Raw genomic sequence first — 14,716 nt, 5'->3', positions numbered from 1 at the left:
TGGGATCGCAGTGCTCTGGTGGGGTAGTAAGGTACTATGAGCTCTTTAAGATAAGATGGTGCCTGACCATTAAGAGCTTTGTAGGTAAGAAGAATGATTTTAAATTCTATTCTGGATTTTACTGGAAGCCAATGCAAAGAAGCTAAGACAGGAGAAATGTGATCTCTTTTCCTGGTTCCTGTCAGAACACGTGCTGCAGCATTCTGGATCAGCTGAAGAGTCTTAATGGACTTTTTCGAGCAGCCTGATAATAAGGAATTGCAGTAATCCAGCCTAGAAGTAACAAATGCATGGACTAGTTTTTCTGCATCATTTTTAGACAGGATGTTCCTGATTTTCGCAATATTACGTAGGTGGAAAAAGGCGGTCCTTGAAATTTGCTTAATGTGAGACTTAAACGACATGTCCTGATCAAAGATAACTCCAAGATTCCTCACAGTGGTGCTGGAGGCCAAGGCGATGCCATCCAGGGAAACTATATCTTTAGATAATGCGTCACGGAGGTGCTTAGGCCCCAGAGCAATAACTTCAGTTTTATCTGAGTTTAACATTAGAAAATTACAGGTCATCCAAGTTTTAACATCCTGAAGGCACATTTGAAGTTTAGCTAACTGATGAGTTTCATCTGGTTTGATTGATAGATATGTAACGTGGGGGTTCGATGTTAGGTGGTTGGAACACTCTTTATGAGAAAAACAACAGGATGGAGACGGATAACTTTCTTACGCAGCACTTTACTTTTCACACCTCGTCACAACAACAACACTTCCTCGTCCTCCCTCTCACATGACCGAACTAACCAATCAGGAGCTAGCAGGAGTTAGACTGAAGTAAATGCAAGGAAAACACAGAGGTAGATTCTGCTTAATATCGTAGCTGATTCACAGATTCAAATGTAATGATTTAGATACCAACTGTGATACAAATAAAAAATGCCGTGAACTGAATACACACTGTAAATATATTTTTAGTAAATTTCCTCAAAAATGTGAATTAACTTAACTTCTCTTACATTAACTCTTACAGATATAACTGAGTATCATCTGCATAACAATGAAAGTTTATGGAATGTTTCCTGATAATATTGCCTAAGGGAAGCATATATAAAATGAAGAGGATTGGTCCGAGGACAGATCCTTGAGGAACTCCATGACTAACTTTGGCATGCATGGAGGACTCATCGTTAACATGTACAAACTGAAATCGATCTGATAAATAGGACTTAAACCAGCTTAGAGCGGTTCCTTTAATGCCAATGAAATATTCCAGTCTCTGCAATAGGATCTGATGGTCAATGGTATCAAATGCAGCACTAAGATCTAATAAAACCAGTACAGAGACAAGTCCTTTGTCTGATGCAATAAGGAGGTTGTTAGTAATTTTCACCAGTGCTGTCTCTGTGCTATGATGAGCTCTAAATCCTGACTGAAAATCCTCAAATAAACTATTGCTCTGTAGAAAGTCACACAGCTGTTTAGCAACTGCTTTCTCCAGAACCTTAGAGAGAAATGGAAGGTTAGATATAGGTCTATAGTTGGCTAAAACATCCGGATCAAGTTTGGGCTTTTTCAGAAGAGGTTTAATTACAGCTACTTTAAAGTACTGTGGTACATAGCCTGTTGATAAAGATAGATTGATCATATCTAGTATAGAAGTGCTGACTAAGGGTAAAACATCTTTAAGCAACCTAGTCGGGATGGGGTCTAAGAGGCAGGTCGATGGTTTAGATGAAGAAATTATTGAAGTTAGTAGGTAAAGATTGAGTGAAGCAAAACATTCATGTGTGTTGTAACACAATCCTCAATGTTTTCTTTACCTTCAGTTCAGTACTGGTGCATTTATATAGAACTGCAGTCAACATCACAGGCGTACTGCATCATATCATTTGTTTTAGTTTTTTTAAAGCAACTATAAAAGTCAAATAAATGCAGTGGAGTAAAAAGCACAATATTTCCCTCTGAAAGTTAGCGGAGTAAAAGTATAAAATTGAAATACTCAAGTAAAGTACAAGTAAGTAAAAATTTAATTATTTCTACAACAATGGAAATATCAGCAGTAATCAATAAAACAGCCATCAAAACACCCGGATGAGACTGTGAGAACATATGTACATTTTGAAAAATCTACTGACTCATCATTGAGCTATTCTTAGAGTCTCATGGAGGCGATAAAGTCAAGTTTATTCTAAAGACTCCTAAAGGATTTCAATCCAGTTGTGTTTGTGTTGAGACTTTGTTGACCAATCGTTTATTGATAATAGATTATAGGCTTTTTAAAGCTCCCTCCAGGGCTGTTTTAATTTTGCTCTGTGAAGCACGTTTGTATGAAAGCTACTTTCTAAACAAGGTAGAGTTAATAATCTGGAACGAACTGATGAAGGAACAAAGGATCTGGGACAGTAGGCCTGGGCAATATGTAGGCTGAATCTAAATCTCCACACTAATGGACTCATTGTCTGTGAGGCGTGTTCCTGGTGGGTCCACGAGGATCCGCGTGTCTGACACGCCCACCAAACGGGAGAAAACATACCTCAAAGCGCGTTGCACAGCGTTGCAAGAAAACATTTTGTTCAATCCGAAAACGTTGCAAAACGTTTTGAGATTTCATCGCCCCAGGTCACACAGCCACCCCTCACATGTGCAAACACTAATCGCTTAACTGATCACTAACCAATCACTGCTTTAGTATAATCAACCAGGACAGAAACTGGTCTGAGAGTCAAGTCCAGCCTGAGTCGCTTTACAGGGGGCGTCCATAATTTCAACCATGAGAAATGAGAACAGGTACGCAACTATCTAATGACTATTTCAGCATTACAGTATTGTAAAATTTATATATTGCTGTTTGGCAAGAGAAAGTCTTGTGGGATGAAGCTTAACTTTGCACTGGTATCTCAAAAATATACTATTATGAAAAAAGTGTTTGCCATTTGATGCAAATGCTTCTTTGTGGGATGTGTATATGGCATTTTGAATGCAGTGTATGATTTTGACATTTGTGGCATTTGTACTTATTCTATACATTTTATCATGTTTTAGGTTTCAAAACATCTTATCGAAACAAACTATTTTTAGTTAGGGGAATTAGCTTTTCCTCTACAACCAAAGGCAATTTCTATTACCAGTTACTCAATTAGTGGTAGCTTAGAGACAAGTGTTTATGTTGATTACTCGTAAAAATGTGGCTCAAACAAAATTTTCACCTCATTTAAAAGTATTTTTATGTACTTAATTACCACAATCACAAACACAGGATTTAAGTTAAAAACCATTGTAAAATTTAAGTTACTCCCAATAGATTTTCTTCAGTAGTTTTTTTAGAGCTTTTTAGGCAAATCAACATTTTTTATACAGTTAGGGTATATTGAACTGCAGTTGAGTATTGAACAGATTATATTTAAAACTTAAAAAAATCTGTAAAATGTTAACTCCACAACATTTTGTTAAACTACAGTGACAAAGTTCTAAGCAAGTGTTCATTAAATTTAAACTTTCACTGCTCACTAACCTTCTCAGAACCTGCAGCTTTTTTTACATAATTTCCCACAAAAATGGATTTTAAAAACATAGCCCCTCTTTGGACAAAAATATGTATTTTATTAAAACATATTGTTTATTTTGTCAACTGCCCATACAAGATTTGTTCAACATACAGAATATCAAATTGCTAGTTAGGGGTTGGAAAGCCGTCAGAACTGCCTTAATTCTTTGTGGAATACTTTCAACAAGGAGTTGGAAACATTCCTCAGAGAATTTGGTCCATATTGACATGATAGCATCACGCAGAAGCTGCAGATTTGTCGGCTGCACACCCATGATGAGGATCTCCGGGTTCCACCACATCCTAAAGGCTCTATTGGATTGAGATCTGGAGACTGTGGAGGCCATTGGAGTACAGTAAACTCACTGTCATGTTCAAGAAACCAGTTTGAGATTATTTGAGTTTTGTGACATGGTGCATTATCCTGCTGGAAGTAGCCATCAGAAAATGGTACACTGTAGTCATAAAGGGCTGGACATGGTCAGCAACAACATTCAGGGCCCAAAGTGTTACAAGAAAATATCCCCCACACCATTACACCACCACCACTAGACAGAACCGTGGATACAAGACACATTCAAAGTCTCTTAAATCCCTTTTCTTCCCCAGTGCTGATGCTTGGTTTGAACCTCAGCAAGTTGTCTTGACCACGTCTACATGCCTGAATGCATTGAGTTGCTGCCATGTGATTGGCTGATTAGCTATTTGTGTTAATATGGATTTGAACAGGTGTTCCTAATAAAGTGGCCACTGGTGAGTGTCCAAAACAAGGTAATCTCAATAAAATCTAAAAAGTGGAATCTTTAGAAAATACTGTTCCTGAGACATTACTTTTGCACTGGCTTTCTGTCCATCAATATCAAGGAACAGCTTCTAAAAACTTAAAAAGTATATTTAAGTCCAGGATTTTCATTCCCTCCACCACAATGGCTGCTGTCTTGCGGTCAGATCCGAGGGTGGGCCGGTCATCGGTGATGGCAGTTTTCATCACTTGCCTTTCAAGGCTGGCCTCAAACTACATGTGTACTTGTAAAGCAAATTCAAACAAAGGTTAGCATGTTAGTGATGATGAATGATGGAGAATGATAGCAACGGTAGGATCTTCTCCAGACAACATATTTGTTTTATAATAGATGCAAGATCAAATCCAGGATCTCTTTCCGGCTCACAGCCTGAAGCAATGATTTCAGAGTAAAACATACTGGAAGCTTCTGTTGTCCTCCCTACTGAGCACATACTCCACTGGTTCAACCACAGCAAACTGCTCCTTAAAAGTTTAAGTTGTAACAGAATAGTAACCAAAATATAAAATATTTTACAATACTAATGTCATATCTAACAATATCTCTTTCTGCAGGTTTTGTATAGATATAAAATAAAGTGAGCAAGACAGACAAAAAGGAAGCAGTAGCACTTTTATCCCTCTCACAGAAAATGTTACTCACTGTTATAACCTGGCTCAAAAAGCCACAACAAAAGGGAGACACACCATGGTAAAAGTTTAACAAAATATGTTTATTAAACCAAAATTAACAAGTATTTAAGAAGTTTATAAGCTAACATTAAAGTATGAGGTATGTAGTCTGTGGTTTCAGTAGTGTCTGTGATGGTTGCATGAATGTATGTGTGAAGGTGTTGTAGTATGCAAAACAAGATAAATACCACAACGCAATAGTCCAACCAAAGAAAACCAAACTAAATGGGAAACCAGGGAGCCGGCTCGTGAGGAGTTCTGACCTGGCCTCGACAGCAGCCTCTTTGCAGAATGAGAAGACAGTCCCAAATACTCTACAGGGCAATTAGCCCAGGTGCCCAGAGTTACTGCAATCAGCTCTTCCTCTACAAGAGGAGAGAGAGAGAGGGACAGGCCACACCCACTCATGACCCCACAGATTTTAACTAGGCCTAGTAAAAAAAATTGAAAATCAATCTTTGGCGGTCAGCATTGTGGGCCGCCACAAGTAAATGAACGTATGGGAAACACTGCTTCAGCCTACAAGTCTGCTAACACACTGTTTTACTCTATTATTTGTCTAAGCATGTTTAGTGGTCAGGGGAGGGGACTTGAAATCCTGAACTCAAGGTGAAATGAAATTAAGTTATCAAGCCAATTTTATTAAGTTACTACAACTTGAATTTTGTTGTAAACCCATTAACAAGTACATTGAGTTTAAATTACACGCCAAATCAAGTTGATCTAATTTAATTACCAACATTATTATTTGAACACAACTCATAAAAATAAAGTTTGCGACTTAGAATTTATCTAAATAAATAAATTTTTCTTGCAGCTATGCAATTAATCAAGTTGTGGTGACAGATCCCCTGAATTTCTTTTTAGAGTACACTGGCATGGTGCTGGCTGCTCACACCGCCCACCGACAAAGTAACCTGCAAATGGAAAACCAGCCAATCCACCAGCCAGATCAGCCCTGGGAGTCTGGATCAATCAGCTGACGTTATCCACTCAAAGATGGTATTTTGCTTCTTTTGCCAGCTAGCAATATGTCCGCATTAGCACCGCGACTTTGCCATATACTCAGGTATAAAGGTAGATTAACACTTTCTCACCAAGAAGCAGTCCACATGATCTTTAGCTAAAGCTAAAACTACAATCTTTTTCTGCTTTGCAGTAATGTTAGTTTTGACGTTGAACTTTGTGTTGTGGTGGGTGCTGGTTGTTTGTATACGTTAGCAAATTTGATTTCTAAACTAATGTTTCACACATTTGTTTCTGTAGGGGAGCAGAAAAGAAGGCACCGGGAGCGTATAAACATCTCATCCTTTGGATTTTGGCAGAAAAGCAATCCTGAGCCCTTTACATCTGTCCACAGGCTGTTATAGTGAAACCAAGACAGTCGGGGAAGGTCTAATTTTTAAAGTTCTGTGTGTGTGAGTGTAGAGTAGGTCTGGTTCTGATCCCTGCTGGCAGGATCGAGGCTCTCGTAGGTGGATTCAGATGTAGAAGCTGGAGGACAGTTCTCATAGAGGGCGATCTGTAAAAACAATTTTTCAGAGATTGACCTACAGTAAAATGTAGTTTCATCCCTTTTAAATACATTTTTGGAGGTGACACGTGGAGAGGGGTCCAACTGCAGACCTCCACTGTCAGGCCGGTCAGGACAGGAAATAACCATAAATAAACAGTTTTTTTATGTCCCCCACAGGAGGTAACGTGATGCATTCTCGGTTGTTTTGCTACTCTACACAATCGCGACTTTTTTTCCTTTGGATAACGTGAGCTACTCATAAGCTGTATGAAGCTAACGTTACTGTGTGTCCGGCTTTATTAAACGTTTTTTTGTAAAGCATAAAGCAAGAGCATAGGTCTGTATTTATCTTAATATGTTGACTATGACGCTAAGGTCAGTTATTTGTCCAAAAGAAGATAAAATAAAGATCTATTTCGTTTAGACCATTCCATGTAGCAATTTCACACTTAAACAGTGTGCAAAGACTTTGCTGGTTGTATGAATTCCTCTTAGTTGAATTTAAGTTTATGTAGCGTTTATGTAGTTACTACGACAGTCTTTCCCAACCCTCTCCTGGAGAAAGCTACCCCCTGTCCTACATAATACAGGTATACATCTTGTAATGCATGTGTGTTCATTTTTACAGATTTACAGTTTAATAGTCCAAAAGCTCTAGACCATAAAGTCCAGCAGGTTTCTAGTTACGGTCCATAAAGAGGGTCTGAGCTCTTATGGAAGCAGGAAAATCCTGCATAATCATATATGTATTTTCATTGAAATTATTATTTACATTACTAAGACAAATAGGCTAAAATAAACACATTATCCAAATGAACTATTCTGCGCACTGCATGAATGTCATAATGAACTGATTAATAATAATATGATACCATAAAGGTGGATTTGTGGTCTGTCCTTGAGCAGTAGTCTTTGTTGGTTTTATTTCAGGCTTTTGAAGCAAACTTTGTTGCAGTATCACACATCTGGGGCAAGTAGTGTGCTGCTGTGTGTGAGAGAAAGTGTTGAGGAGTCCAATTTGACCCAGTTGCTAAACTTGCGTGCTAAAGATATTCCAGAGTTAAAGTCTTGGCTGGCTCGCAAAGAGAGCAAGTGGCTATCACATGATATCCTTAACGAGATAAATGAAATGATGGCCCATGATGTGCTGAGAACGCTAGTTGAAGAAATAAAGTCGGCTGAGTTTTTCTCTGTGATTATGAGACAGCAGATGGTCAAAGAGCAGGTATATCTTTCTGCCTCCGTTTTGTGGCCGAAAATCTGGAGCCAGAGGACATTTTGGGGGGATTTTATGAGACATCTAAAACAACAGCAGACACACTTTTTCATCTGTTAAAGGACATTCTGATAAGATTCTCACTGCCAATCACAGTACATCCACTGTTACATGTTGTGAATTTGGTTGTGCATGATGTGGCCTAAAACATTCCTGCATGTCGCAACTTCATGGCACTTATTCGTGACATGATAACACTCATCCGAAATTCGCCAAAGCGTCTAAGCTGGTTCCGAGCGTTTCAAGGCAAAGAAACACCGGCTTTGAGACCTCTATGTCTGACACGCTGGACCATAACAACGGCCTCCTTACAGTCCATTGCCTCCAACTACAGCGCGCTAGTGGAATTTCTCGAGGACCTGTGTTTAAATGACAGAGGTGAAGCAGGTGGTAAAGCCAACGTCTGCTTTTGCATCTGCAGAAATTTAGCATTTTTTTCTCCTTGAAACTCATGCTGAAATTCTTCTCTCGAATGGAAGCAGTCAGTGCTGCTCTCCAAAAAAGCCAGTTGCACATACAGAAAGCCAGACTGATGATTGACACACTGAGAGAAGTCATAAAGTGTCTTCGTGAAGGATTCCAAGAATGCTGGGAAAACACAATTGCAGCAGCACATGACCTGAATTTGTAAAACCCCAACTGTGCCCAGAGCAAGAAAAATGCCTCGCCGACTGGAAGATGGAGGCGCGCCGCCACACAGCTTTGAAACAACAGAAGCAATGTTTCGACAACAATACTTCCAGATCACGGATACAGCATCAGCATCCCTGGACTGCAGATTTAGTCCTTGTGCATTTCAACACATGCAAGATGTTGAGGATTTTGTGGCCAGAAAGAGCATCTGCCAAAACATAATACAGTTCCATGGGGATGATTTGGATGAGACCAGGCTCATACTGCATCGTGGTATGTGCATGGACGTAGCAAAACGACGAGGAGTTTGCCTAGCTACTTTTCAAGATGTTGTGGACTTTCTAAAAGGCGATCCAGGAGAACACTTGAGAACCATGTTGCCAGAGATCACCAAACTTGTAAAACTCACGCTAACTGTCCCTGTAACATCCTGCAGTTCATAAAGGTGATTTTCAGGCCTGCGGCGACTGAAAACCTATCTGCGGTCCACAATGGGACAAACGAGACTGAATCATGTTGCTGTATTGAACTGTCGTAAGCACATATCATGAAATATGAACCTGGATGTAATCGCAGATGAATTCATCAAGTGCACGGCTGCAAGGTGTAACACTTTCCTATTAAAGAAGTAACATTAATGGTGAGTGACAACAAATCCATTTAGTTAGTTGATTATTATTTTCCATGGGTTGTGTAGGTTTTCATTAGTTAAACTTTTGATCTCAAATCCCTGTTCATTGTGCGTGTGTGTCTCTGTCGTTTCTGTTATTTTCCTACAGTGCTGAAATGTGTGCTTTGAATACTTAGGCCTACTCTAAATCTGTATAGCCTATCAACAAGAAACGTAGAGTTTTTTTTTTGTTGTTGTTTTTTTGCAAAAGGTTTGTTTTGGCCATCGTTTAGAGCACCCACCGGCAGAAACATAAATCCGCGCCTATGTGTCAAGGCTTTTATTTATTTATTTATTTATTAATCTCTGCCGGTAACATTCGTTACTACAGACCCCCACGAAGCTCAAATTGTAGTCCAGTTCACGCTGTTGCCAGTTTTTCCTATTAAATTCAGCTGATAGCAGTAATATATTACTCTTCAAAGGGAAATTATGAATCGTAAGTGTGTGTGTGTTTTTTTAACAAGACTGGAAGAGAGGCTATACACTTACTCAAAACCAATATGTTTTTCTGTGAATGGATGAGGCTAGCTGTATGGACGGAGTTAATGTCCTATTTTAACAGAATAAGTAAGTAGTGCCTGTAAAAAAGATACTGTTACTAGTTGAATGATTGAAGCGATATGCAGTCATGCTAAGTAGACAGAATAGGCTCAAATCAATATGCAATATTTAAGGAATTCGCCTGCTGGTTTCTCTTTACGATGTTGAATTAAATATAAATCAACGACAAAATACCTCTCCCTATGTCTACGTGATTAAACTTTATAATTTTTGAATGCGTTTCCCGTCAAATCGCAAAACTTTTATTTTGTAATTTTTGCGTGTATTTCCTGTCCTGACCGGCCTGACAGTGGAGGTCTGCAGTTGGACCCTCTTGGACACGTGAGAGCAGGAGGCAGGAAAACCATAACAACCAGTTTGTGCACGAGGGAGGTTGTTAGGGTCAGAGTGAATCTGAGTATTTTTCCAACCTTGATGTCAGAACTCAAGACTCACTCACTGTGTGCCCAAAGATGTTTATATGAACACTCTAATTTTTACACCTACGTGCAGTGAAAGGCTGCACTGTAGGCGTGAAGGAGAGCTGCGCTGCAACACAACAAGGTGAGTAAACACAGCAGAGTTCAGTAAAGAAAGGATCAGCATGTGATCGGTGTTATTTAAGCCGATACTATCTATTAAAATTTCTCCTGATTCCAATCCTGAGAATTAACTACTGTCTCCTGCACTGGTACATCTTATCCAACAGTGAGAGTAATCAAAGAGTTAAAGAAAGTCACCTCCGTGTTTGTGCCATCTGAATTTCCTCTGGTCTGCAAACCTGTGAAACAGACAAAAGTATTTTTCTCTATTATAAATGGTGAAACAACCCAAAAAAAACTAATCTTATTGTGCACATTCCTCATGTATTAGCATTTAGTTGAATTTCTTTGTTTCTTTAACGTGTCTTTCGCGTTCATTACATTTTGTGGGTGTGTGAGCTCAGGGACAGCCTGTTGCTCAGATTTGTTCCAGTGAATTACATTTACTCATTTAGATGACGCTTTTATCCAAAGCAACTTACAATCGCTATATATGTCAGAGGTCGCACACCTCAGGAGCTAAGTGTTAAGTGGGGTTAAGTGTCTTTCTCAGGGACACATTGGTGTGTTATAGTGGATTTAAATCCAGGTCTCTCACACCAAAAGCATGTGTTATCCACTGCCCCATCACTGCCCCAGAGCCAGCCAAACTACAGTATGTGTTGTTGCAAGTCTTGACATGAGTGTCCTGACTGAAATGTCATTTTTGATGAGAAATGGGAAGTTTCACTTGTTGTCGTTGCTGTGTAAGAGTTTCCTGTTGCCTCACCTTTAGGTTTGATGTATTTCTGAATAAAGATTATCATCAGTGTCAGCCCTGGGACGCTGACAATCATGACAGGAATAGAGACAACATACATCAGCACAGCGATGGTGGAGGTCCAATCTGTGGTGGAGGTTGAAGAGAAGAAAAAGTTTGTTTCCTGATTAATAAATGATGATTTAACATGTGGGACCTGAGGCCCTGTTCACGCAGTGCTGTCAAACTAATTGTAACACCTGAATAACTGTCCTATTTTAAAGAAAATATGCTAAATCTAAAAACAAAAGACTATAGTTTATATAAATACACATGCATTTACATATTTAAGTTCTGTAGAAGAACATCTTGTTGAAGAAAAGTTAATTCCTTGAAGAGAAGAATTTTCTGGAACACATTGCGTTCTTTCTCATTGGGTAGTTCACCAGACTTCACCCACAGGGTCCATCAATGAAGTGGAAATAGTCTGTCGGAGCTCATTGCACTTAATCAAGGTACACAAAATCAACAAATATCAAAAAAACTATTAAGCATTTGATTTTCAGCTTTTTTTTCTTTCTGGCAGGTGTCCAGGAAAATCATAAAATTGGACACCACATTCAAAGTCCGGACAACACTGACTGAACCGTGTGTGAATCATTCTTCAGCTGAGAACAATGCTTTCATCTGAGGACAGGTCTTTTAAATTAAATTATTTTGTTATAGCCATTTGTTCAACCCTGTCTGTCATATTGTAACCACTAGACAGACAAAGTCCAACCAGTTATGGCATCTTGAGCATTGAGAGGAAAAACAGGGCTCACGATTTGTTCTAATCTGGATGAAGCTGGCCCGTCATTTTTGTTTATTTTGAGCTATATCTTGCATTAATATATACATGCGCTTTAATAAACTCATGTAGTTGCATAAAAAACAAGTAATAATATAATAATGATAATCTTTATTTATAGAGCACTTTTCAAAACCATGTTTCAAAGTGCTTCACAAGTGCAAAGACAATAAACACATATAAACAGATAGCAAGATATGATTAAAAGAAGGAAAGACTTAATCAAAAAACGGTTAGTAGAAAGATAAATAAAATCAGGGAAAGCTCTCCTGTGAGAGTATGTTATAAGAAGAGACTAAAAAGAATATACCACTGACTCAGCCGTCCTGATTTCCTGGCGGGCTGTGTGAGAACATAACCCACAGCCTTCAACACAAACTCCACATGAGGATAAAAACATATAAAAGTAGTAAGCAGATCGAGGTCGGGGGAAAACATTGTCAACATCAGAAAGGCTTGAATCACGGAGAGACATCCGCTTTGTTTTGGAACTGACAAAACAGACAACTAACGTTACTGCAAAGCACGTGAAGTATATTGGGATTTTGTGCTTTAGTTGGCTCAAGTTAGATAACGGTAGTATTTAGCCTCTTTAAGAAATAAATGACCATTTGAACACAGCTTTTGTGGTAAATGGCCGAAGTTTCAGTGTGTTAACACACTCCAATTATTGTACATTCTTCTAAGGGAGAACATGTTTACATTATACCCACAGTCTGTTTATAAAATGCATACATACATACACATCCCTTCTATTTCACTAGCTTTCATTCCAAAATGTTCTCATAGCGGAGTCTCTGTTTAGTTTTTCTGAAAAGCTACAAGTTCAACATCCAAGTTCTCACTCATCCGTGATTGGAGCAACTATTTAAACTCACCATCTGAAACGCTGACCTCAAAGTCCCTGAATGATTCTGGAACCGAAGTCCCGCCCAGACCACACCTGTACCGTCCTGAGTCAGACTTGGTCAGATTTGTGATGGTCACAGACACAATTCTTCTTCCAGAAGATCCATCTCTGTATTCAATGCTGTATCTGCCACTCTGAGCTCTGACATCATCTGTTTTAACCAGAATATCTTCTGCTTTACATTCGTTCTTACAGAAGAACTTCCTGCTTCCAGAGAGAGTGAAGTAGCAACTAATTGCACCAGTTCCTCCCTCAGCTCCTGCATAAATGTCGAGTTTTGCGCTGACGAGCCCAGTGTTTCCACCACACAGTGCTGTTGGAAAGGTGAACAGAGAACCCTGATGGTCAGTACTTCCTGTGTTGTACACTGACTGTAAAACAGACTGCAGGTTAATGAGGGTGGTGTAAGAGGTGACAGAAGGTCCAAGGAACAATACAGAGAGATCAAATGAGCAGAAGAGGTGAATGAGATGAGATGAACTGACTCTACAGCAGTTGTTATGGTGGTTGCTGTTTGGTGCACTTTTAGCCGTTTTCAAATTCACCTACTTTCTAACCTGAACTAGATAAATGAGCAGCAATTAATAACGGATGATGAATATTAACTTTTTTACATTTCATTGCAGTGGACTGGATCAGATTGTGGAAATGCTGCAGCAGAAACTAGTAACAGAAAACATCAGAGAACAACAGGACATCTGAATAAGAACACAGCAACTGAAAAACATTTATCATCCAACATTTGGACAAATGTCCAGCAGTGTGTGCTGCAGCTTTAAAGAGACAGTCAGGTAATCAGTCCTCACCTGAGAAGAAGCAGAAGAACAGAACACAGTGGATATTCATTCTGAATTAGATACTGATGGAGACAAATCATTCAACTGCAGGAGAACTGCCTCTATCACTTCACTCCTTCCCACTCTGTCTGATCAGTCAGGAAGATGAATGTGGTTTAACTTAACATTTCCTTCCTCTATCTCTCTTTCTGTATCTGTTGGTTTGCTATCTTTAGTTTCATCCACAATATGCTGACTGAATATATTATTAAATCATACACTTAAAAAACTAAGCAAGTGGGGGTAGTGATAGCGCAGGGTATAATACACATACCTTTGGTGTGAGAGACCCGGGTTCAATTTCCCTCTTTAATATATCCACCAAGGTGTCCCTCAGTATAGCAGTTGTAAGTCTCTTTGGATAAAAGCGTCAGCTCAATAAATGTTAACCCATGTCCTGTTCAAATTTAAATACAAATGGTCGGATCAGTAAGTACGTAAGCCCTAAGTGGCCATCGATTCAAATCTTTTTCTTACTCCGTTTTCCCGTGATAACAAGATAATTATCTCATGACCTCGAGATAACGACTGTTGTTTTCTCATGATCTCAAGATAATGAACCATAACTGAACACAGCAGGTGCATTTCTTTACGATAATTTCATGGTCCTTGGCAGTCACTGGTTAGCTCAGTTGGAAGTGAGCTGGATTGCAGGTTTGACTCCAGCTCTTTGCATTTTCTCTTATTCTTTTTTTGTGTGTGTGTTTTTTTTAACATTCTCTTCAACAAAGTTGTTATGAAGAGATTCAGGGGAATCCAATCACACATTTTCAGATGGGTATTTCAAAGTTTCTGAAATAGCTGCCAGGAAATGTGTAGTTAAATGGATCCCCATGAATGAGAAGCAGATGAATTGCCTCTGCCTGGGAATGATCCATGTCCATATGTTGATGAATGTGGATAGCCAGGATGCGCACGATCCAGCACGTGATTAATTGTGAGCATGTGAATCACTTATCTTCATAAGAACTTTGTTGAAGAGGATTATGAAAAAGTTTGCCTTCTATGAGAATTGAACGCACAATGTCAAGACCAAGAATCTTATACTCTGCTGACTAAGCTAATCAGTCTCACTGAACACGAGATCATGAGAAAATTATCCCGTTATCACGGGAAAACGGAGTAAAAAAAAAAAAAAGATTTGAATCTATGGCCGCTTAGGGCTTCTGTAAGTAAGAGACTTACTT

General features: G+C 39.1%; 1 protein-coding gene across 1 annotated transcript; it reads right to left on the bottom strand.

Moving 5' to 3' along the window:
- Positions 1 to 5,709: 5,709 nt before the first annotated feature.
- LOC119905021 lies at positions 5,710 to 13,594 on the bottom strand. The gene is made up of 5 exons (XM_038721702.1): positions 13,500 to 13,594; positions 12,662 to 13,006; positions 10,964 to 11,080; positions 10,393 to 10,433; positions 5,710 to 6,536 (listed from the first exon to the last, which is right to left on the bottom strand). Exons 1-5 carry the CDS (start codon positions 13,537 to 13,539, stop codon positions 6,417 to 6,419), a joined length of 663 nt encoding a protein of 220 aa, XP_038577630.1. The 5' UTR covers positions 13,540 to 13,594; the 3' UTR covers positions 5,710 to 6,416.
- Between the last annotated feature and the right edge of the window lie 1,122 nt (positions 13,595 to 14,716).

Source organism: Micropterus salmoides, unplaced genomic scaffold (genome assembly GCF_014851395.1).
Source record: "Micropterus salmoides isolate LMB-PRFRI ecotype aquatic unplaced genomic scaffold, ASM1485139v1 Ms_hic_scaffold_16, whole genome shotgun sequence".
Classification (NCBI taxonomy): Eukaryota; Metazoa; Chordata; class Actinopteri; order Centrarchiformes; family Centrarchidae; genus Micropterus; species Micropterus salmoides.
This window is presented reverse-complemented; position numbering and strand designations above follow the sequence as displayed.

Coding starts and splice junctions, on each gene's coding strand:
- LOC119905021 (XM_038721702.1), bottom strand. CDS start 13,539: ATGAATATCCACTGTGTTCTGTTCTTCTGCTTCTTCTCAG. Junction 10,434..10,963: donor GAAATACATCAAACCTAAAG/GTGAGGCAACAG, acceptor TCTGTTTCACAG/GTTTGCAGACCAGAGGAAAT. Junction 6,537..10,392: donor CAGATGGCACAAACACGGAG/GTGACTTTCTTT, acceptor TTGTTTTTACAG/ATCGCCCTCTATGAGAACTG.